Source organism: Ambystoma mexicanum, chromosome 2q (genome assembly GCF_040938575.1).
Source record: "Ambystoma mexicanum isolate Mex_15411 chromosome 2q, UKY_AmexF1_1, whole genome shotgun sequence".
NCBI classification, from domain to species: Eukaryota; Metazoa; Chordata; class Amphibia; order Caudata; family Ambystomatidae; genus Ambystoma; species Ambystoma mexicanum.
The window spans coordinates 1,284,929,499-1,284,953,459 of NC_090924.1; the positions used below are offsets into that span (position 1 = coordinate 1,284,929,499).

At 47.4% G+C, this 23,961-nt stretch overlaps 1 protein-coding gene across 3 annotated transcripts in view; it reads right to left on the reverse strand.

Annotated features, from left to right (window-relative positions):
• The window catches only part of DNAJC13 (DnaJ heat shock protein family (Hsp40) member C13), a 2,820,731-nt gene that overhangs the window by 382,217 nt on the left and 2,414,553 nt on the right, over positions 1-23,961 (reverse strand). For all 3 annotated transcript variants that reach the window (XM_069648714.1, XM_069648713.1, XM_069648715.1), the window contains 2 exons: positions 19,696-19,770; positions 10,033-10,145 (listed from right to left, as the gene is read on the reverse strand). In XM_069648714.1, the coding sequence (XP_069504815.1) occupies positions 10,033-10,145; positions 19,696-19,770 (188 nt within the window). The remainder of the gene's footprint in view (positions 1-10,032; positions 10,146-19,695; positions 19,771-23,961) is intronic.

Here is a 23,961-nt window from a genome sequence, read left to right on the forward strand (position 1 = left end):
GTCTTGTTCCACGCCTAGGCCGTGGCTTAAGACCTCGATCAGTTCCTCTTCTGAGGTTGAGGCCGAATCTACGACGACGCCCTGCCCCCCCTTCTTCCCCACGGAGGGTTTCACGGGGGTCCTATCGATGGGCACGAAAGAAGACTCCCTCCGGGGAGGCAGGGAGATTCTGGGCCCCGAGGCCGCCACCACTGGTGCAGCCTCCACAGGCTGGGCCAGGGCCGCCGCGACCGTTTCGATAGAGGGCTTGGTCGAATGGATCAAGGCCTTCACCACCTTAGGTGCGCTCACCGCCTTATCCTTGAGGGAGGGGGCACTGCCACGCTCCTCCTCTGCCTTAGAGCTCGACCGGGGTCTCTCCAGGAGCTTCGCCGGGTGCTCGGCCTTCCTCTTACCCGACCCAGAGCGTTGGCTCGTGGTTGATGGTGCCGGGGAGGGTGCGCCCTGCCTGGCGCCCGTAGAGCCCGACCGTTCGGCGCTCCCGGTGCCAGCGGACTCGCGGTGCTTGGCCTTATGTTGGGCCCCCGTCGCCGGGGCGCCCTCAAAGGTCTTAGAAGACCGCTCAGATTTCTTCTTCTTCTCGCCAGACGGGCTCTTACCCTCCAGCCAGCTGGCGAGACGTTGATGGCGGTCCTTCATGGTCCGTTCCGACATGTTGCCGCAAAACGCACAGTCCTTCTCCACGTGCGTCTTGTCCCCATGAAGGCAGTAAAGGCAGAAAGAGTGTTCGTCCTCCTTGAAGACGTTCTGCAGCTGGCATCCAGGGCAGGCCCTGAACAGCTTTCCGGGCGTCGAGCTTCCCTTCTCCTGGGCCATCTCCGAGACCGGGCCTGAGAAGCTTCTGGAGTCCTCCGAAGTGTAGCTCGACGAAATCTTCACCCTTGAGGGGCACAGATGAATCCGACACGGGTCCCCGTTGATCGGATGTAGGATCGGTGGAGCTTGAGGCTCTTTTGACCGAAAATCGAAGTTTTTTGTGAAAAAGCGCGAAAAAATAGCACTAACGCTCGAGAGCAATAGCACGAGGATCCCAACACATGAACGTGCGGTAAAAATCTGAAGATGGCTGCCAGAGGCGGTGCTTAGGTAGAGGGCAGTCATTGGCTGTGGTCAGTATGACGCAGAGACCAGTGATTGGTTATTACTACGAAAGACAGATCAGAAACGAAACTGATACTGGTTTTTTCTTTACCGAGGATTCCCAGCCTGACGACGGGGAATATTCATGAGCATGTGAATCCATGCCAGACCCCATGCTGGAGAAAAAGCAGGTCTCTGGGACTGGAAAGGCAGAGTCGCCACTGGAACGACAGAACCAACGAAGAGCTGATGGAAGAGGACCCCTACAACGACTGAACCGCCCGGTGAAGCCCTGCTGCAGCTCCGAATCTTCAGAATCCGATGACAGAGAAGATCCTGCAGGAAACTTCTTCCCTTGAGCTGGTGGGACCAACCAGTCCGCCCAAACTGCAAGCCAGGACCCCTCTGGTCAAATTTACTGTACAGAGCTACAGTGGGCCAGATAGCCAGGAAGGTCAGACCCTGCTTGGGTTTTAAGGAGCACACCTTTTATTTGTTGCTTTGCTCTGCTGCTGGTTTCTTCCCTGGGTAGTGCAGGACCCTCCAGTCTTCCTACTTCCCGTCAGTCCGACAGTCGCTTCAGGAACCGTGAGCCTGCAGGAACTACCAGGAACGTCTGCCTCAGCTACAGCTTCCTCTCCGTTTTAAGGTACTGTGCAAATCCGGTTGCTCGTTTCGTTCAACCGCGGTGAAGTGTTTGAAATATTTCTCCAATCCGAGGGCTTGTCCTTCTCTTCTCTTTGAACTAACTTTTCTATCAACCAACCTCGTCCGGAATCCGTGCCACGAACTTTACCGTGAACTACCCTGAACTGTGCGATCTTGAGCAAAAGACTTTTGACGCATTGACTTTGGCCCTAAGCCTTTTCTGCCTGATTCTCTCTCTGTAGTTCCTCTTGGTCAATAACCCTGAGTACTTATCTGTTGGTTTGATTTAATTTCTATTAACTTTGTCTTCCCTCCCTTTTAAATTGCTGGAGTGCCATTTTGATCCCACATCATTTTGTGAGCTTAACTTGTCTGGAATTTAAGGGAAGTGGTGTGGTGCATTAAGAGTGTGATTTTTAGACTGCTTATAATAGTGTAATGTTATACAACTGAAGAGTGAAATAAATGTATATTCTTTTACTTGAAAACCTTGAGTCAGTGTTTGCCTGAATCATAGTAATTGCTGTCCTTTGTGTAACTATCTGGTAATGCTCACTTACTCTTGAGAAGTCTGGCTGCTCAGCCATCGTTGCCACTTTAACTGTCTAGTACAGGCTTGTACCAAAGGTAAATTTGTACTGTCACTTGTAGTCTTAATTGTGTGTGGTGTTCCCAAAGGGTACTGCATATAATTCTGCCTAATACCCCAAGACTATCAGTACAGGGAGACTCTGTCCCTTAGTGGATTTCTTGCATTTTTAAAGCTGCACACAACACCTTAAAGTGAAGTGCGCATAGGATACTTTGTATCCTTATAATATTTTCTTTAACTTTGTGGTTACAATTACAATACATCCAGTATGGATGGTGGCAACAGAGAGTTTTCTGTGTTTTAAACTTTTTACGTGTGCACTTCTGCATTTTACCACTTAATGCCACAAAAAGTACCATGTATTGTAAAATGGCTGTGCCACGAGAATTCAGTCATTTTGTTCTTTAGCCTTCTTCCTGCTCTCAGAGGTCCGGAACTGCCATTCATGGAAAGCCCTCTCCCAAGCAAAGCCGCTGCTTTCCTTGGCAAAGTGGCGGTCTGTGTGTCCCAGTCCACATTCATGTGGGAGAGTGTCTGTTGCTAAGCAGATTGTTTAGCCATTGGCTGTCTATGATTGGGCAGCCCTGCCAGTTTGAATGTTGCAAATCATTAACATTGTTAGGCCGAGTGGCAAATCCAGTATAAATCCTGGATAAAAGTAGGACTCCCACAGCCATTCAAAAGATCATCGTTGGTGCCAAGAACCCTACTGGGGTTTGACAAATTTTTTCGCTGGGCGCAAATCTAGTACAGGGCGCATGGATCCTTTTTGGGTACAAGGAAGTAAACTGAATAAATACCCTTGTTTACCTGTAGAAGAGGCACGGCTTCTATGGCGCCCTTTACCTGCAGGGTCTCGACTTCTTGTAGCAGGATGCGCAGATGTTGTGGCGTCAGGCGTCCTGCTCGTGGAGGTGTGAATTGGGTGGACTGAGCAAATTCAATACAGTACCCGTGGGCAAGGGTCCTGAGTACCCACTGGTCTGTAGTTATCCCCTCCCATGCTTGAAGAAATTATGTTAGCCGGCCCCCGACCGGGGAGGCATGGGAGGAGACGCAGATTTGCGTGTCATTTTTGGCCTGAGGCCAGGGAACCTCGAGAGGTAGAATTCCGACCCCTTCCTTTGCCACGTCGTTGGCCTCTTGGGGGATACAGAGTGGTGAAGGTGTTGGCTCCTTGGGTAGAGGACCAATTATTTCCCGAGCTGCATTGGTTATGAGGGAAACGTTGACCACGAAAGGAGCGTTTAGACCCGCTCCCCCTCCTCGGAAAAGGCCTCTGGGTGATCTGATTCAGGGTCTTGAGGGTGTCATGCTTTTTCTTAGCAGATTCAAACGCTTCGTCAACCGCCTTTCCAAATAAATTAGTCTCCTCCGCTGGCACATTTATTAATGAGGCTTGAGTCTCTAGTTTAAAACCAGAGTTGCGTAAACATGCGTGCCTCTTTAGGGGGGTACCATGAGCCAAAGATCTGCCAGCTGTCTCTGCCGCATCCAAAGTATTCTTAAGGATACGCTGATTAAACTGCCTGCCTTCAGCCACCATGGAGAGCAGGCGCGCTCGCAGCGGTTCAGGGACTTCTTGAAGGCCCTCCTGTAGCATGGCCCATTGAGCATCGGCATAGCTGGCTAACAGGGTTGTATTATTTGCGATGCAAGTGGAAAAAGCTGCAGCCCCCCATGACCCTTTTCCATAGAGCATATAGCCTTTTACACTCCTTGTCAGGGGATGCCTCCCCAGTTGATAGGGGAACCCCTGCTCTCTTCCTGGTTGTTGTCACTACCAGTGAATCTAGAGTAGCATGATCCCTGATGTAAAGAGGGTCAGAGGGGGGAGGGGCGAAACAATTTTTCTACCCTATGATTTACTGCTCTAATTAGGGCAGGCGTCAATAAAGAAAGGGCCAACCGCCTATTGATCAAATTTAACAGAGGAATAGCTTGGCTCGCCGGTGGTTTTTCTTTTAGGATGTCCTCCACAAAATCAGCTCCTGGAAGAGCCTCCTGGGTAGCAATATGGAAATGTTCTGCTGCGTTTCTTAATATGGCGTTGAACGCCATTTGGTCGTCGAACAGGGAGGCTTGTCGAGTTGGTGTGGTTGGGGAGAGTGGGGGGTGGCGAGTCCAAGCACAAGGCAACAGCGTGGGTCGGGGTTGTCTCCCCAACCCTCTGTGGAGTCCAAATGAACATCCTCTGTGTCAGCAAAGGGATATTCATCATGATTGTATAGGTTCACAGGAACCTCCTCCTCAGTGAGGTCATAATTATTCTTCTTTCTCTTGAGAAGGGTCAAAGATTTTCTGAAGCTTAGCCACAGGGAGAGGGGAGTTCTCCTCTCTAGGTCTAGATTTCTCCAAGAGTTCAACAAACCTCTTCATACATCCCTCAAATTTCTCCCTGGTCCAAATAGATGAACCAGAGGGATCCAGGGGTGGAAAGGGCTCTTGCAATGGACTTCTGTTGACAATTGTCGAGATTTCTCCTTTAACTTCGAATAAATCCCTCCAGTGCCTTCTGAAAAGTCCTTTCGGGGGACCGATGGTTGACGCGTGTCCTTTTGTTTGTCTTTGGGCCTTTCCGTGGGTTTCGATGAATTCTCCGGCCTATCCCTGGATTTCAACGAATCACCTCAGAGTCAGGAAGTTGTAAAGTTCGGCCTTGTAGTTGCGCGGTTACTTTCGGCAGAACCGGGGCCTTCTAGGCCGTGGACGCCATCTTCTGATGCGTCTCGACGGACTCCTGAATATTGGGGACAGCGCCCTTCAATTTAGAGGGCCCAGTCGCAAGGTGCACCTGCGGTTGCGGGGAGGGCTGCCGATCCTGCCGATCAGCGGGCACAGGCAAAGTTATCTGTTGCCTGTTGGCGCTATGGACGTCTTCGACTGTTTCGTGTGAAGCATGTGTGTCTTTGTCGCTGGGGTGTACAGTCCCCATAGCACGTCCCGAGTCTTGCCTAGATGAGCCGGGGACAGACTATGCTGAGTGAAAATGCTCTGCCGAGATATCAATCGCCGAGAGGTCAATTGCCTCAGCCCCTTGTCACAATCGGCAGGTTGGCAGCGGGAGATCTAAACTCGGCCTGAGACATTCCGTAGGCCGCCCACCGATTAACACAGTGCTCCTCTTCAGTGTCTTTGGACGCAGGAGCTTGCAAGCTGCACAAACCGTCTCGTCATGATTAAGGGGCAAACACCGATTACACTTACGGTGTTTATCCTTCCAGGGAAATTTGGCCTTACAAGAAGGACAAAACCTAAAGTGAGTCCTCTCCATAGCTGAGGAAATAAATAGTGATGAAAAGACCCAGGGAACAAAGAGAGAGGAAAGGGAAAGGCATTCTTAGAAAGGAAATGTCCATCCCGACCAACACTCTCTACTGTGTAGGCCGGCCAGAAGGCCCGGCAACGTGGTCGTCAGCGCCGACCGGAACACTGTCTGTCGAAGATCCATGGAACCGTCTTCGGCGGAGATCTGGAAACAGCCGTCGATGGAAGGGACGGTAGTATAATATTCAATAACGTTAATAATATACGACCAAAGGTCGAGGATGACAATAGCAATGTCTCTGGACGAGCTCCGCATAAGGCGACCAGTATGCTGGACGGAATAAAACAATCAGAGGGACCTCGACGTGCAAGGGATTTTGGGTACACTACAAGTCACGTAGGGATAGTGTTACAGGCACGCCCATGTCGACGTCCCCTTTCGATTCTCGAAAGACAAGATGCAATACTCTGCGGTTACCACTTGATGTCGGACTATATGCACAGCACGTGATGCTAAGCAGATTAACAAGCATCCGAAAGTTATTTATTTAACATCAACTTTTAAATGAGCATTCTTTAAAAAGGCAATTCATGTAACAATGTAAACATACTTTAAAGATACTTTTCGGAATCAAAACAAGTTAGTGGATGATCTTCGGATATGCTTCTTACACAATTCCTACACCCTGAGGTGACTTCAATCACAAGGACAGTAATGGCATTTATAGATCACACTAGTTATACTTAGAGATTCTGAGGTTGCAGAAAGGAAAGGTTTAAGGAAGGAAAAAGGTTCTCAGTAAATGTGAGGACAACTAAATCTCCCAATGAAGTGTAGACAAGCTTTTCCCAGCAGTAACAGTTCACAACAAGCTACCACCTATGAGGGACAAACAATATCAAAATCAATGGACTAGAAGAGTCTTTAGGGAGGCAGGACAGCCAAAGTCAATTGGAACAGAGTCTATGGAGATGAGGCACGTGTTAGATCAGAAACCGTCTTGTACAAAGTTGGGAGTTTGTAGAAAATCACTTGTAGGGTCACAAGCTGTTAAGCCTGTGACTAGGGAGTTGAAATCAACCCTAAAGGTAAGCCACTGCAATTCCCAACTGAGAAAAGCACAGCTAAAAGACAATGAGGTAAAGACCCAAAGTCTAAACAGTACCTCTGGTTTGAAGAAGAGTGGTGCAGCTGGATTCTGTCTTGCTACAGCGGTACCCCGTGTTCCTGAGCCTCAGTCATGGGGACAAGAGGGAGGACATCTGGAGGGCTCCTACTGCGGTAATTGGGAGGTCGTCGGCAGCTACAGGCTCTTTTCAGTTCAGTGGCACTTCGCGGTTTCAGCGCTTAGCAAACAGCACTGTCGCGGATCTCGGATACCGGTTGGGCTGCCTTCACTCCTTGGGTTCTGCACTCTGGTGAGGGGACTATCACTCGTTGTCTTACTTCTGGAGGGTCCTTAGGAGACTCCTGGAGCTTCTAAATGGATTTTAGACGTTTCACTCGACTACGGATTACTCGATCCCTGGCACTCGGTTCTTGCAGCAATGAAGAAGTACAGCCAGTCGGGGAAGATGGTTGAGTGGAGTTCGTCTCGGGGTTAGTTGGTCCCACTAACCCAAGGGGAGAAGTTGTCCCTTCCGGAGCTTCTCTGGCGAATTGAAATAGTTTCAGCACAGCAGCAGGGTTTCACTGGGCAATTCAAAGGTCCAGGAGACTGCAGCAAGCTTCTTTCACGGTTGCTTCATCAGGTCTTTCTCCCAGTGGTCGACTCTGCATCTAGTCCCAAAACTCTCGCCTTTTGAGCAGTTGTCTCCCATTCATGCAGAGCCTAGGCTGTCAATCGCACAACAGGGTGGCAGCATTCCTAGAGACATAGGACAGGGGAGTTTCGGGAACCTCCCTCACATCCTGCCCTTCCAGTCACACTGGAGCCAGAGGCGGGCTTCGGGTTGAAGCCCGCCAAAGGCAAAACGAACAAAGGGCTCAAATCTGCCTCGACGCACAAAGAAAAACCCATGAAAGACCTCACAAACAGAAAATGGCTAAGAAAGAAGACAGGGGCCATTTTGACAAAATGGTCACCTATTGGTGCTGTACTCAGCTGAGGGTTCAGCCTGCGGTAGAAAAGCACAATGGTAGGAGACATTAAACCACTGCCATCAGCCATTTAAAGTCGTGAGAGTAACAACAAAAGGTTACATGAGAATGTAGGAAAAGGGGCTACTAAGAAACCTCCAGCACTCCACATAAAATGGGGTGTGCTGGACCTACAAAGAGAAAAGGTAAGTAAAGCCAATTTTACTTTACTATTCTTGGGAACTGTAGTTCACCCAAGAAAAGTTATTTAAACCTTAGGAGAAAACTAAAGGATTTCTCTGCGACACTGCACTGAAGATGCTGTGTGTCACCATACAAAAAGTAGATGCCTATGGAGTTTGTCAGACTCCAAAAACTGTTAAAACACAAAATCCAAATCAGGTAAAAACACAGAATAGTGAGAGAAAGGTCTCTCTCACTCCAAGGTTAAAATTAAAAAGTCCTAAAGACCAGCAAAAGAGATGGGGGTCTCTAAGGGTGAAGGGAATTAGCAAAGAAGTGAGAATTCTCCCTCCTTAAGAATGCAGCAGTACCCATGGACCTCCTCTCCCCAAGCAACCCTTGGTATCTAGTCTTGTTTGCATACAATGCCTTGAAATATATGTTTTTCCAAGAACAACCGTCGCTTGCACCTCAGTGGATGAATGACCACCCCCCCTCTACCACTAAGCTGCTGTGTACACACCTGGAAAAGAGTGTGCATGAAGCATTTAGTGCATGCAGATGCGATGACCTTTCAACCCCATGAATTGACCCTTTTTGTTTTCTTTATGGATGTCTGGTGTGGAAGGCCACTAGACTTCCCGGGGTAGAATGTGGGGTTAAAAACGCAGGGTCTAATGACCCTGTCTTTCCCTTTAAATCTCGGTCTACACTTGGGATAGAGGCATGCTTATTCCTGGATGGCAAGTGTACCTGTGAGAGCCCCACTAAAAGACATGGAGGGGCATTAGGAGGTTTCATTTCAAAGAATTATTGTGTGGGTAACCACCTCTTCTGAAGTCACTACCAATACCAAAGTGTCAACTAGCCTCTTTAACACAGCTCTGAAAGACCAGAAGTCCAGCTTCAGAGCTTAAATTGGAACCACTGCAATATCAGAATCTGGGATGTATTCAACCCACTTGCTGTTCTGAGATCACTCTGGAGTTGAAGAACAGTTTCATTGGACTGATCATCCAAAGATGTGTCTGGAAGATCAGAGTCTCCTTGGAGTGAGATGATCATCACAGTCATCCGTTTGACAAATGTCTCTATTGTTAAAATTGAGGTTGCCCTGCACTTGGGTAAAAGGATCCACAGCTGTGGATTTCACACAACTCTGCGCCATTGATCACGCTGGTACCAAAAGCTTTGGCTCCGACAACTTCAACTTACAGATACCTGAATCCGAGGGCTTAGTCGGTGTCAGAGCAGATGGCACTGAAGGCACTGGCTTCTTTGGAGCTTCCACAGGAGGTATTGGAGCATCATGTCTGGTGCCCATCACGGTCAGCACAAGGATCAGTGGGTGTCGAGCTAGCCACACACATTTGTTCAAAAACCTTTAACATAGCATATTAGAAAGCTTCCCATTGCTCTGAAGTAGAAGAGTACGATAGGAAAGTAGGTCTTGTACACACATGAGAAACTACCAGTGTGTGGTCTCTAGATTTCGACTGGTGTTTTAGATCTTATTTTGTGACCAGGAGCAAGTTCTCAAAGGCAACTCATTGTGAAAGTAATATCTCCTCTTTTTCTTTGTATCCCCCTCCTCAGCACAAGCCTGATACTTTGAAGCCTAGGGTCAGTGGTGTAGACTAGGACTTCCTCAGAGTCCCAGAGAAAGATTTCCTGCAATTAGATTTTGAATAGGCTAACAGAAGCCTTATTGTCTGTTCACACGCCACTTATGAAGCATCGACTGACAGGATGTGCACTGCTCAAAGTCATGATGTTTACCAAAACAGAATAGACATAGGAATGTGGATCCGTCCCAGTCATCGACCAGTGACACGAGGAACAAGATTTAACGTCTGATTGAGGCATATTTTATTGAACAAATGAGACTATTATTAAAGGAACTCAGAGCAACGGCACAAGGGTCTTTATGTATAAATGGGGATGATCTCACTTCTGGTACTGGAAGCCACCAAAGAACAGTGATGAAGGCAACCTTGGAGCTGCACAGTGTCACTGGGTGGCTGAGAAAACATTCTGGACCAAACTGCATATGAAATAAATCTAATAAGATGAAGAAACTGTGTGGGGAATATATTCCGTAGAATTTAATCAAAACCATCACATCGTATCGTGCTACAATTTTGGAAAATTTGAAATTAGCAAATGATCTGCTTTTGCTCACCTTTGGACCAATAAGTTTATCAGAAGTCATTTTAGCAAAAAGTTCTGCCGTCTGCGATCGCACTTGGGGATGGGTTGAGTTGCAGAACATATCCAACAAGTAGATTAATGCACCTGGAATTAAAAGCATATGAACAAATTTAGAATTATGCCCAGGCCCACAGTCACAAAACATGAGAAATGATATACCACTCTATGTAATAATATTAAGCCCTCAGGCATTCAGTGTTCAACTTTGGCAGACAGGGTTGAAAGGGGAGCATATTGCAAGGTGTTTCATACGTTGAGGAACACATAATTAACTAGTCACATTAATGCCGGTTACTTTCAATGTAAGTTAATTCTAGTCAAATAAAAGCAAAGCCTTGTGTATTGTGATTTTGCCTAAACCTCAACCGCTACAACCAACAAACCGTATTAATTCAATTTCAATATTCATAAAAATCACACAGAAAATATCTTTTTACTACTCTTAATAGTTGATTCTATTTCAGCAAGATTGAAAAACCCCTGAAACTCGCAACCATATCTGATAAGGATGAAGCCATAAAACTGGCATCCACATTAGACTTTAAAAAATAATCAAGTTCTAAAATCCATAATGCCAAGTTTTTATTAAAAGTTTAAAGAATTTAAATATTGTACACTTAATTAATTGGACTTTGTCGCCTCACCAGTAAAACGCGAAACAGACAATGCTGCAAATACAAAAGAGGGAAACACGGATACATTCACTACATTAGGCATGTAACTTCATTAACATTACTCAAACACAATTCTGAAACGTTTATGTTGTACCTGATGGATATAATCCTTTCCTACTGAATCCTCAACTCTGAAAAAGCTCAAGATGAAAACTGCACGTGGAAAGGAAATTGAATAGCCACCAACCTGTTGGCAGTTATGTCCCGTTGTCATGCGCTCAAATATTGTGAAACATAATACACAGACATGCAACACAAGTACAGGCTGCAAGAACTTGCAGAATATCAATGTGAGGGGTAGCTAGAGGGGCTATTGCACCCAGAGATTTCTCATCTTTGAATGCCTCCTCAAAGCAGTAACAAAATACAAGATGATAGCTTACTGGTTCCTCTCAAGCTAATATGTGATAAACTGCTGCATGACTGATCATCCAAGATGGGCAGCTTTTACGGGCAAATAATTTACGCGGTAGTGCTCGACAAGGGCATACCGAGAGACTCAAGTGACAACCTTACAGATGTCCAGCAAGGAAGCAGAAGTACCCATCTGATTTCTAGTGAAATGGATCATGATGTCTTCAGGAACCTCCTTATTTGCCAATAGACAGCAGTTCTTGATGCTCAAGAAAAGCAAACCTGCGCAGAGCTTGGTATTCTCTTGGACCACCGCCAGCAGGGCGTCCTCAAAGGATCTCGACTACTCCCTGAGGGAGTTCGCTTCTCGGACCGGCCGGTCCTGGGTGAGGCATGAGCCTGCCACGGAGCCTGAGCCAGGGGCATTGTTCAATTTAATCCACACTGCCAGCCTCTTCGTTTTCTTTGAGAAACCACAGCACACCTTGTATCCCACCTCATCGTGGTCCGGATGCAGGCAATACAAGCATTTGTGATGTCGATCTTCTACAAATAAGTTCCGTATTCCACACTTTGCGCAGAGTTTGAAGAGGATCCTGCCTTTACCTTCATTCCTTCTCCTCAGACATGGTTGAAAGGTGCAAAGTAGGCCCAAGCCGGGCCTACTCGAAACTTCGATGGATGATCTGACGGTGGATGAAGATCTTCAGCGGTAGCGGATCCCCGCTGTCGGTATCTGTCCTTTGGTCAACAATGATAATTAAAAAAAAAAAAAGAAAAAATCGGTCACATGAAAAAGAGCTCAGAGAGCAACGTGAGGACTCCCAACGCTGAAGCATGCAGTAAAAATCTGAAGATGGCCTCCAGGGGTGGAGCATAGGGAGAAGACTGTAAATACAGTTTTGAAGTGAAAGTGAACAAAAATTACTTACGGAGGCAGGCAGGTGCGAGTGTCACTGAACAGCCAAACAGGAGCAGGGCTATGGATCTGACCTGGAGATTACGGGTCCACACTCAGTCAGAAAAGCGAAACACCACACTGCACGCACACCCCACACTTACCTGCCCGGGGAGCAGACGTTAGGGAGAATTCTCTGTTTAGGCTGAATTTCCTAACCTAGTGAGTCCCCCAGCAGCTTTGCTGGATTTTATTTTTTTCTCCTGCCAAGAGTGAGACTCTTTTACCCTCACTCTTGGACATGATTTGAGTGTATTCCTTTGACTCTAGATGTGTTTAATGGGCTATGGGGTCTTTTACTCCATAGGGCTTCATGTGTTTTTGTGATGTGTTTAACACAGCCCCCTCAGTGCAGTAACACAGGGGTGTCAGTGACCCCCCAGTTTAGACTCCATACCCTGGGACTGACTACTGTCTCCCAGGGCATGTAAAGTCACCATTGACTTTACTAGTCTTGAATTCTGAACAGAACCAGTACAAACCATCATATTGAGGACGTACTGGCTGGGGCAATTCGATTGCCTCGGGGTCTGTTAGTCGAGGGGGCACGTCTCCGTCCCCCCTGATCGAGTTTTGGCTGGTGGCAGTGGATACTACTTTTTATATTCAACCGCCAATATTTCTCTATGGGATTTTCCCATTGTTCGAGGCTACTATCTTTATTTATTTAATTACCATAGCCTCGAACATACCGCCGGTTTATTTTTTATTAATTCTCTTGGTATTTTTTTCCAAAACTCGGTTCTAAAATGGCGTTTGCGTTCTCTTCTGTGACTCCAACCCAAGTCGAGTCCTTTGTTCCACTTTTTTGGCGGGCTTCTCCACAGAAGCCCTCCAAAGTGGTGCCACTCTGTCTGGGGTACTTAGGAGGGGTGGAGGGGGATTTAGGCACCCCTGACTGAGTTGCCTAGGCAACTCAAGTCGCACTCCGTCCTGATTGGCCCAAGTGGTGAGCCGGCAGGGCTTTGGGGACTGGAACTTGAGAAGTCGCCACAGGACCTAAGAATCCGACGAGGGAGAAGCTGAGCCGACCTGCTACGACAACACCACCGGTGGAGCCCTGCTGAACCGTCTCACCACTTTTCCCAACGACAGAGGAGATCTCCCGCCGGAGAGTCTTCTTCCTTTGACTGGTGGGGATAACCAGTTTCACCGTCTTTTCGCCTTCCCGACGCATCTCGTGGCTGCCTTGCCTGTGCCAAGCACCCCAGCAACCGGAATACCACGTTTTACCACGACCGCAAAATAAAGGGTAATACCTTTAACCGGAAAACTCTGTGGCTGGTTTCTTCCCTGGCAGTGCAACGACCTTCATCTTTCCTCCAAGTCGAGATCTTCTCTTCCTCTGGACGACGCCGAGACTTGCACCCGCTGCCAGGAACAACTGCCACCGCTGGAGGATCCTTCCCACTTAAGGTACCGTGTTCCGCCTGGCTTCCCTTGCCACTGACTGTACGGGGTAGATTTAGCCCCCGGCTTTCGAACCTGGGTTAGCCTGGGATACCCTGGCTAAACTTTTCTGAGCCTCTCTAAACTCTTTTCGAACTCTCTGCAAGACTTTCAAAGCCTAGTTTAACTGTGTGATCTTGGGCGCATTTGTGCTCTGCTCTCTCTAAGAGTGGGCCCAGCCTATGGACTTTGGCTCACAAGTGACTTTTGCTCTTCAGCCTTGCTAAAATTGTTCCTAAATCTTAGAGTGGTGTATCTTCACATGTTCTGTCTTGTTCCCTCCCTTCTTCATGAACTTATTGGAGTGCCATCTATAGTTAAGCGCTCACCTCTGTCTGGAAATAAGTGGTGTTAACTAAGACTTGTCTGATAAGGGATGTATATATCATAATAGTAACTGTGTTTAGAGTGTTTAACAATAAGAGTGCTGGAATGTTTCAAACAGTATGTTTTTAAATAAATAATTATATACTTTGATACCAAAGCTCTGGTCAGTGTTTGCTTGTGCCTATTGTGTATACTTTGCATACTGCCTAACTCTTCTTGAGGGAAGTCTGACTGCTCAGCCACAGCTACCAGGTAAATCTGGGTGGTACGGACTGCTACCAAGTGGGTTTACTGCTAACACCTGTAGTCCTAAATCTTTTGCAGTGTTCCCAAAGGGAACTGCACAGGTTTCTGCCCAACAGTCTCCAGTAGAATGAACAGTGAAAGCAGACTTGAATCCAACGTAACGCTCCCCCCAAACTCCAGCAAAACTGTGCATGTCCCGCTTGTTTCAGACTTTATGGTGGACTGTCTCCAATAGAATGAACCGTGAAAGCAGACTCTGATCCAACGTAGAGCTCAAGCTAAACAGCACATCACGACCGGAGTCTAGGAGTATCCCGGCCGAGCTACAAGGGAGTGGAGACAATGTTGAGCCACACAACAACCCCTGTTGCAAAAAATGTCAGAGCAGCGGACGCTGGATGTACGTCTATCAAGATAAGGACTCTGTGGGAGAGTGCAATCTATTGAAACAGGTATATTAACTCACCCCCTGACTACAATTATTCCAAATAGCATTGCAGGTCCTCCGGAATCTATTGCGGACACATTCTAATGCGCATCACGGGTGCAGGTGGTCCACTTTCGGGTCAGAAGTTGGTCGAGTTACACAGCAAATTGTTCCAGTGAGCTTCCAGAAGAAGAACCCAAATGACGAAAAGATGCAAACTTCTGAGGTGCAGACCCTTCACATCTCACAGCATTGAATGAGGATTGTTCCGACGAAGATCACCATGGTCAGGTGACAGGCGATCATACAGCAGCGAGCACAGAAGTAGCCCAGGCACAGCTTGCCTTGAAGTGATACAGCTTAAATTGCAATGACAGGTGACTCGTAGCATAAGGTGAAGTTCTGCCAAGTTCAAAGGATCAACTCAATGGCTGCAACGAAGCAGCCCAGGCAAAGCTCGTGAGTCCACAGAGTGATCTAGGGACACTTCTAAAAGCATGAATCCTTGAACAGGGATCGAGACTTGCTGTTCCCACCGGTCCAAGGTTCGAAGCACCAAGATTAAGCAGAGGAGCAGGCCTTTACCAGGCCAATCTTTCGAGTAGATTCTGTTCAGCTGCAGGGGTCATCCTCGCGGCATCCACGGGATGCTTTTCTTTGTAGAAGTCTTGTTTGCAACGTTGATCTGTTGAATACCTCCTTTTAACCAGGAGTTAGGCTGGGAGCACGCCCACCAATGGAAAGGATCTGCAACACAACAGCCCAGGGTTGACCAATCATGGACAATAGCTGGTCATCACATCCATCCAACAACAGATTTCTTGCACCAGAGGAAGTGCCTGGGAACAGACAGTCCCAGCCCATCCTCTGGCTCACACGCACAAAGCCCACTTACCCTCGAAAGCAGCAGCTTCCCCTGGGAAAGGGGTTACCATATATGGCATTTCCTGACCTTAGAAGGCAGGTAGAGGGCCAAACAATAATACAGCCAAAAAACAAGGGAAAATCTCATGGCACAGCCATTTTAGGGTGCTATCCCCCCTTTGGTAGCCATTTGTGGTAAATGCATTAGGTAAACAGTTAAAAGGATACAAAGTATCCTAACTGCACATCACTGTAAGGTGATGTGTGCGAATGTACATTTACAAGAATTCCAAGAGAGGGACAAAAAGGGACCAGCCAGTTTCCCCATAAGAATGAGCAAAACAGGCAAGGAAAGTAAAGCAAGAAGGCTTTATTGACCTTCAAAAGTAAGGGCAGGTTAAAAAAAGAAGCAAAAAGAGTGGGGGTCCCATTGGAATTTATGGAGGGAAAGGTGCAAAAACAATATCTTTCCCAGCAGTAGGCAACTCACATTAGTAGGTTGGCAGAAACTGCTCCAGCAGCACGAAACCACCCACTCTTTTCCACAGGTGTGGTTATCAGGGCTCGGTTGCAAGGGACTTCACCCAGCAACCCAGGAAAGGAACAAAGGCTCCTCCCAGGACCTCAATCCTAATGTTTACACCAGAGATACCAACAAAAAGAAACCCACGAAGATGTAGGAGCACGAGAAAACGATCCTGGCACCTTGAGGAACAAAAGAAGGCAACACAGCAGGAAATTATCTCAGGAGGGGACCAAGCCTGGCGGCATCTGCAGACTTCCTAAGGTGAAGCAGGCTGTTGAATTCCATAGAATCCTCGGGATACCTGCAGTGATACACAACCAAGCGGATGGGTCTGGGGGTAAATGCCAGGATGCAGCAGTAAACAGCCCAGAAAACCATTCCAGAGTGGTGCATTCAACCCAGCAGATGCAGAGTCACCTGGAGTATTCAGAAAGCCTGACTGGATCTCTAGTGGCAAAAGTCCCAAACCGGAATATTCAGAAACTACTGCAATTAGCAAGTTTTGCCAAGTGATGGCTTCACTAATGGCAAAAACGTTAAGATGCACGGGGAAACTGTCAGCAGGGTGGCAGGCCTGCCACCTCCAAGTTGCAAGAACAAAACAGCAAGAAAGAGAAGCAGGAGGAAGAGAGAAGCAGGACGAAGCCAAACTACCCTTGAACAAAGGTGCTGGTGGCACAAAGAATCAGATGACCAGCGTTACTGTTTGATCAGTAAAACAGACACTTGGCCTTAGGCACTCCGACAGAGGGATGTTCCACGGACCTAAACAGGCCAAAATCAGATAGGACCAATATGGAGGCTGCCATTACGTGCTCCCTGAACAAAGGAAGCTCTGAAACACAAAATGGCGAAGAGAGCAGGATTAAAAATAAAAAAATAAGAAACCTTGGTACTCCCCCAATGGCTACCAAAAAGGTACATCTGGTTACCAATGCAATGAAATGTCTTGCACCACTGAGGTCTAGCTTCCACCAACCTACTCCCTAAAACCTATGTGGTGTGATAATCAACATAAGGCAAACATGGGATTGGGGGACTCAGAGCACCCCTGGTACTGTGCATCTTAATGGCAACTGTTAGGGAGAATTCTCATTTATGGCTAATTTCCCTTACCTAGGGAGTCCCCTCAGCAGCTTTGCTGGATTTCTGGGGTTTATTTTTTCCACCTGGTAAGAGTGTGAACCTTTTTCCCACTCTTACATGTGTTCTGCCATGTGTATTTCTACTGTTTGTGTGATCTTGGGCTCTGGAGCCACACCACTCCATGAGCCCAACTTTTTGTGTGTGTTACACAGCACCTTCAGTGCAGTGACACAGGGTTGTCTCTAAGACTTCCCACTGACTGTTTTTCTGGAGCTGACTACTGTCCCCCAGAAACAGGTAAAGTTGCCATTTACTTTATGTAGTCATCTAACCTACAGCCCCAGTACACCCCATCTTACATGGAGTATTGGAAAGGGTTAACACTGATCCCTTTTTGGCTGTACCTCTTGGCGCCTGGTTTCGCTCCCTTAACACTAAGACTTGGTTGGTGGCAGTGGTATCTACCCTAACTTTTCTACCGCGATTATACTATATATACGTGGTACTGTTTTAGGCTATTGCATTAGCCACGAAAATAAACCCGCTTGACCAAATACATTTTATTTTGGCTCCGGTCGGGTTTAGTCGCCATTTCTTTGTGTTAATATCATTCTTGTGTTTTACTTAGCGCGGCAAACCAGGTTTGCCTTCTTTGTTCGCCGTCCTTTGGCGTGCTTCTGCGAAGAAGCCCTCCTTTGGCATTTGGGTGTCTAGGTGGGCTGTATGTGAGGGAGGGGTTTAGTAACCCCCTGCACAGGGTCTCTTTGGAGACCCAAGTCGCGCTTTCTGTCCATTGGCTGAGGTGGTTGTCCGGGCTGGACAACCCCCCTGCTGTGTGATTGACAGCCAGGCTGTGTGAATGGGGGATTTTGGCATAAAAGGCAGGACTCTTGAGCTGGAAGTCAGAGTCGCCACTGTAACTACAAGTACCGAAGAGAAGCGGAGAAAAAGATGGCTGCTGCAACTCCCAAGTCCCGGTGAAGCCCTGCTGCAGTCCTGCGCTATCTACCCTTCAACGACAAAGAAGATCCAGTCTGGAGTCTTCTTCCCTTGAGCCTGGTGGGATCAACCAGCTCACCTTTCTACAGCCAGAGAATCCTCTCCTGGGTCGAAATCGCTGCACGAAGCTGTAGTGGTCCGGACAGCCATCAGAAGAGCCCTCTGCTGTTTTAAAGGAGTGCACATTTTATTCACTGTTGCTTTGCAGCTGCTGGCCTCATCCCTGGGTAGTGCAGATCGCTCCAGACGTCGTTCCTCTTGTCCCCACGACTGAAGCTTCAGGAACCGTGAGTCTGCAGGAACTACCAGGAACAACTGCCGTGGCACCAGCTTTCTTCATTCGAATAAGGTACTTTGTCCATTTGGTCGTTCTCTCTGGCTGACCTTGAGGAATCGGGGTGAACCCTTTTCCTTGCCGAAGGCTTGTCCTTTCTTCCTTCCATCTTATAACTTTTGCCTCCCTTTGACAATATCCAAGTACTCCTGGCAACGTTAATCTCAAACTGTTCTAATCGTGTGATCGACAACAGAGCCCTGCTCCATTTGACACTGACGCAGGCCTATTGACTTTATCTGTCTCTTAGAATACGTCCTATGATTCAAGACCCTTGACAAAAGTATTGCGTATGATTTTTATCCCCTTTTCCTTGGTTTTTGTTCAATGTGCTAAATGTGTTTTGACTACGGTTACAATTCTTCCCGTGGGTACGCTTTTCTTTCGTAAGACCGAACTGTCATTACTGTCAAAAAGTGAGCGCTGCTTAACCCCCGGTAACGTCTTTCGTTTCACAACACCGGTCTGTCAAATCCTACTGTACTTACCTTGAATTGACCTGAACCAAAGGAATTGGTTGTGTATGGTATATTTAGAGTGTGGTTTTGTTTAATAGAAGTGAAGTGTTTTGTGAACAGATGGTTTAAAAATAAATGTACTTATATTTTTTTAACCAGAAACCTTGAGTCAGTGTTTGTTTGAGTCACAGTAATTTTAGTCCTTTGTGTAATCCCTATTACTGCTCCTTTGCTCTTGAGATAAGTCTGGCTGCTCCGCTACTGCTACCACTATAACTGTGTGGTACAGGCTTGTACCAAAGGCGAAATTGTACTGGTACTGAAGAGGATTCTGCCTAACAGCAACCCAATACCATATAACTTAAATATGGTAAAAAGGGACGTAATGACAGAGGCACTTCAGGAGAAGTCTCTTGGGCCACCCAAAATAATTCTGATTTATTAGCTTTCAAGAAAAAGAAACCATTCTGTTTAGAACTCTGGCACCGGATGGGTATAATGCAGATCTTGCAGAAGAGTTTGTATCTTGACTATCCAGTCATTTGGCCAGGAATCTCATTAACAGTCATACACCTTGTGCCAACGAGACATGAGTGCTAAGCTGCAAGAGGCCACCATCTATTAGGAATTACTCTGGGAGTGGAAAGTTCTGGGGAAAGTTTAAAGGGAGAAGTATCCTGTGGTTTTAAGAAGTTTCATTATTTCTTCTTCAGTTGACTTGTTCACATATAACACATTCCATCCTATGCAAGTTCATATATGTAATGAAGCTTTGTTCCAAACTCTGCATCCTTGTCAGGTTGTGCTTCTCATATACCTTTTTAACAAAGGTATTCAATAGATGCATGTTGCACAAGATAGTTAAAAGAAAGTGAAGTGCCTCTCTCATACACAATCACCCAACCAAAGAATTTGGTAGAAGTTCTTCATACCTTTTGACATGGCTTCTTTAATAATCTTTGTACTGGAGGTCAATGCATACAGCGTTTCCAGAACAAGCTGCCGACCTGCAACAATGACATTATGTTTAAAGGAAAATTACCAAACGAGTCAAGACATCAACATATTAACACACATTTCACAGAAATAATACTACTGCCCATGATTCACAGTGAACATACTGAACCGATGAAAAATGAAATGGGGCACTACAATTTAAAATTTCTTACAGCTTCGAGCGACATTCGCTGAAGGTTACTTGACCCGAGGAGTATGTTATGATTTTCACCTGCTATTTTATTTTTGACATTTGTAGAGTGCACGCAAACCTGAGGGCATCAGGGTGCTTTTACCAGTTACATGGGCCCAGGTTGGGCAAAGGCATAGGAGCAGGCTAGAACATATCAGGCATTACAGTTGTGGTGAACAGTTATGAGGCATAAGGTTAAGGCATAGGCATAAATGCAGAGGATGCAGTTGCATGCATGGTAATACAGTTGCAGATCGTGGGGCGAGTACATAAGATTAAACCAGGGCAATATCTATATATTATTAAGTGCAGGCTGCAGTACAGGACTGTGGGGTTTATGAGAATAGCCACGTTTTGAGGGTTTTGCGGAAGATCCAGTATGTTTCTTCCACTCTGAGGGCAGGTGGGAGTCACTTCCAGTGTTTGGCAGCGAAAACTGGAAAGCTGGACCCTCCCGCTTTGTTTGGGTCAGCTTGTGGGAGTGTTGGGCTCTGGTGGGTCTAGTGGAGTGTACTTTGTTAATGTGTTGTACTAGGTAAAGAGGGTTGTGTTTGGTCCTTGACGGCTAGCCAGTGGGCAGTTCTACGGGCGGCGGAGGTGTGTTCAGAATGTGGGATGGTGAGGGCAGCCATAAGTCACTGTACTGAATGGGTTGGAGTCTTTTTAGGTTGTGGGTGGATGTGCCTGCGAAGATGACATTGCAATAGTCGAGCCTCGAACCAATCACATCCCGGGTGATAGTTAGGCAGTTGTCCCTGGAAAGAAAGGGCCTAGCTGCATTGAGTAGTTTGATTGAGTAAGCTGCTGCAGAGGAGATGGCGTTTACTTGTCGGGTCATGGAGAGTGGCATTGAGGTAGACGCCTAATGTTTTTACTGAGAAGGAGACTGGTATCAAGGATCGGTCAGTATTGAAGGTGGAGTATTGAGAGACAAGGATTTTTAGAGCAGCTTTGGGCCGACGATGCTGAGCTCAGTCTTTTCGTCATTGAGACAGAGGCTGTGGGTAGCCATCCAGGCTTGGATTGTGGCGTAGGTAGTACTAAGGATGGCTGAACCTGTGTGGTATGAAGCTGTGAGCGGGAGAAGAATCTGTGTGTCGTCGCCATAGTTGGTGTAGGCTATGCTGAGCCAATATAGGCGGTCAAAGAGGGGCTTTGTGAAGATGCTGCAGAGCGTGTGTGAGACACAGGATCCCTGTGGGACCCTGCAACTGATAGTGGATGTAGTGGCACAGGAATTGTCGGAAAAAACGTTCATCTCTCTTCCTTCGACGGAGGAAGAAATCCAGGTGGCAGCTTCCTGGGAGAAGGCAGCCGATGAGGTCAGGTGGCTGTTAGGCAGAATCCTGTGCAGTTCCCTTGGGGAACACTGCAAAAAGATTAAGACTACAGGAGTAAGCAGTAAACCCAATTGATTGCTGTCTGTACCACCCAGATTTACCTGGTAGCTTTGGCTGAGCAGTCAGACTTCTCTCAAGAAGAGTAGGGCAGAATACACAATAGGGCTAAAAACACAGTAGAGCAAACAAACACTGACCAGAGCTTTGTATCAAAAGTATATAATTATTTATTTAAAACACACTTTAGGCAATACACTAGCACTCTAAATCAAAAGCAAGTTAAAAACACAGTCAGGCAAAGTATACACACCCCCTTTAATAACTATTACACAAGTAAGAGTTAAAACACCACTATTTGTCAAGGCAGATGTGAGCGCGTAACCTAGATGGCACTCCAAGTAAGTAAGTAGTTAAGTAAAAGGTAGAGAAAAAGGCAGAGCATAAAAATAAAGAGTTCCCAACACTTTTCTAAGTTCAAAGCAAGTAAGTGAAGGCAGTATACACTGTAGAGCCAAAGTTCATAGACCAGACCCACTTTAAATGGAGCAAAGCGAAATGTGCCCAAGATCACACAGTTTAAAATGCACTAAAAGTCTTGGCAGAATGTTCAAAAGAGGTTGGGTTGATTCAAGAAGTAAAGTTAGAAGGTCTGTGGCCAACCAAGTTGGAAAGCCAAGGATTTAAGGGTCACCTTTAGCAATCCGTGGAAAGGGAGGCCAGGCAGGACACAGTACCTTAGAGAGAGGAAGCTCCAGCGGTGCAGTTGTTCCTGGCAGTGGTTGCAGTTCGTTGTTCCGACCAGGAGAAGAGAGGATCTCGTCGAGGAAGAAACGTAGAGTCATTGCACTGCCCAGGGATGAAACCAGTCGCGGAGTTCTCGATTAAAAGGTGCGGCCCTATCTAGGATTTTTAGGAGGAACGGGACATTTGTGATTGGTCGGTAGTTGTTGGGGTTTATTCAGTTGGGGGAGGACCCACGCTTCTTTGAGGCAGGGGGGTACTATGCCTGTGTTGAATAACCAGGTTACTCACCGTAGTGACCACCTTACTTCTAGTCCATAGTCCCCTTTCCTCCATACTTATGGGGGACATCTCTCCGTCCTGTGGGACGGAACCGGAGCACTTTGTAAAAAGCATCCAAAATGTTTCCAAAAATGTGTCCTTCCTCTCTTTCTTGTGCGGGGACCGGCACGCGGCCGTCGCGGGCCCCGCGCATCGCCCATCAGTCCTTTTCTATCGCCAGGTCAGAGACCCATTAGCAATAAAAGAGGAACCTTATTGGAGGGGACGGCGGGCGGGCGTATGGAGGAAAGGGGACTATGGACTAGGAGTAAGGTGGTCACTACGGTGAGTAACCTGGTTATACTCCTACGTCCCGCCCCCTTTCCTCCATACTTATGGGAGATTCCCAAGCACTCCTTACAGTAACTACGGGTGGATGGAAATACCCCCTTACTGAAACAGGTTCTTCAGCACAGCCTGACCAAACTGAGCATCAGCTCTTGAGGTCATGTCAAGACAATAATGCTTACAAAAGCAGATGGGGAGGCCCAAGTAGCTGCCCTCGCGATGGACTCCCAGGGGCATATTTCTGAAAATCAACCACGGCTGCCTTGCCCCGCACCAGGTGTGCATGAATACCCTTAGGAGGTTTCAGCCCTTGGACGGTGAAAGACTCTGTGTTGCAGGCGGCGATCCACCGAGAAATAGTCCCCTTAGACGCCTGCTTACCCTGAGGGTTACTGAAGGTCACAAAAAGTTGAGAAGAACTCCTAAACTCGGAGGACCTGTCGAGGTTGAACTTAAGAGCTCTTCTGACATCAAGACAGTGCAGAACCCTTTCAGCCTCTTGAGGCAGGGTTCGGAAAAAAGACCGGTAGGGAGATCGACTGATTCAGATGGAATTCAGTTACCACCTTCGGTAGAAAGGCCGGGTTTGTCCGAAGGACTACCTTGTCCTTGTGAAAGACTAAGAAAGGATGCGCCACTGACAAGGCCTGGAGCTCACTCACTCTCCTCGCAGACGTAACGGCTACCAGAAAGAACACTTTCCAGGATAGGTACTGGAGGTCCACCGTGGCCATGGGTTCAAAAGGTTTATGACACAGCGCCGTCCGGACTACGTATAGGTCCCACGGCGGGTGCGGACTACGAACCAGAGGGTAGAGGCGTGTCAAGCCTGCAAAATGCCTCTTAACCACTGGGTTACTCAGAGAATAAGAGCATTGGTCTGTAGCAAGATAAGCGGAAACAGCTGAAAGGGAAGGCGTAAGCTCTCATGTTGTGCCATGGAATCTCAAGAGCATCCCCCAGAGAGGAGGCTCTCAGCCCCTCTCTGGAGGCATACTGAGGAAGCTTGCTGTTTACCGCCGTAGCGAAGAGGTCCACCTCCGGTGTGACCCAACGCGAGAAAATCCATGAGAGGACCTACGCCTTCAACTCCCACTCGTAGCTGACCACTGTCCGCCGGCTGAGGGCATCCGCTGTGACATTCAGCTGGCCCGGGATGTGCACCGCAAGCAGCCAGACACCATGAAGCATGGCCCACTCCCATATCTGGATGGACAGATCACCCCAAGGTGCCCACCCCGCAGGCAACGAAATATTGTGCGGAAGGGGCATCCGAGCGTTCCGGTCATAAACTGACCGATAAGGATACACACAAGGCC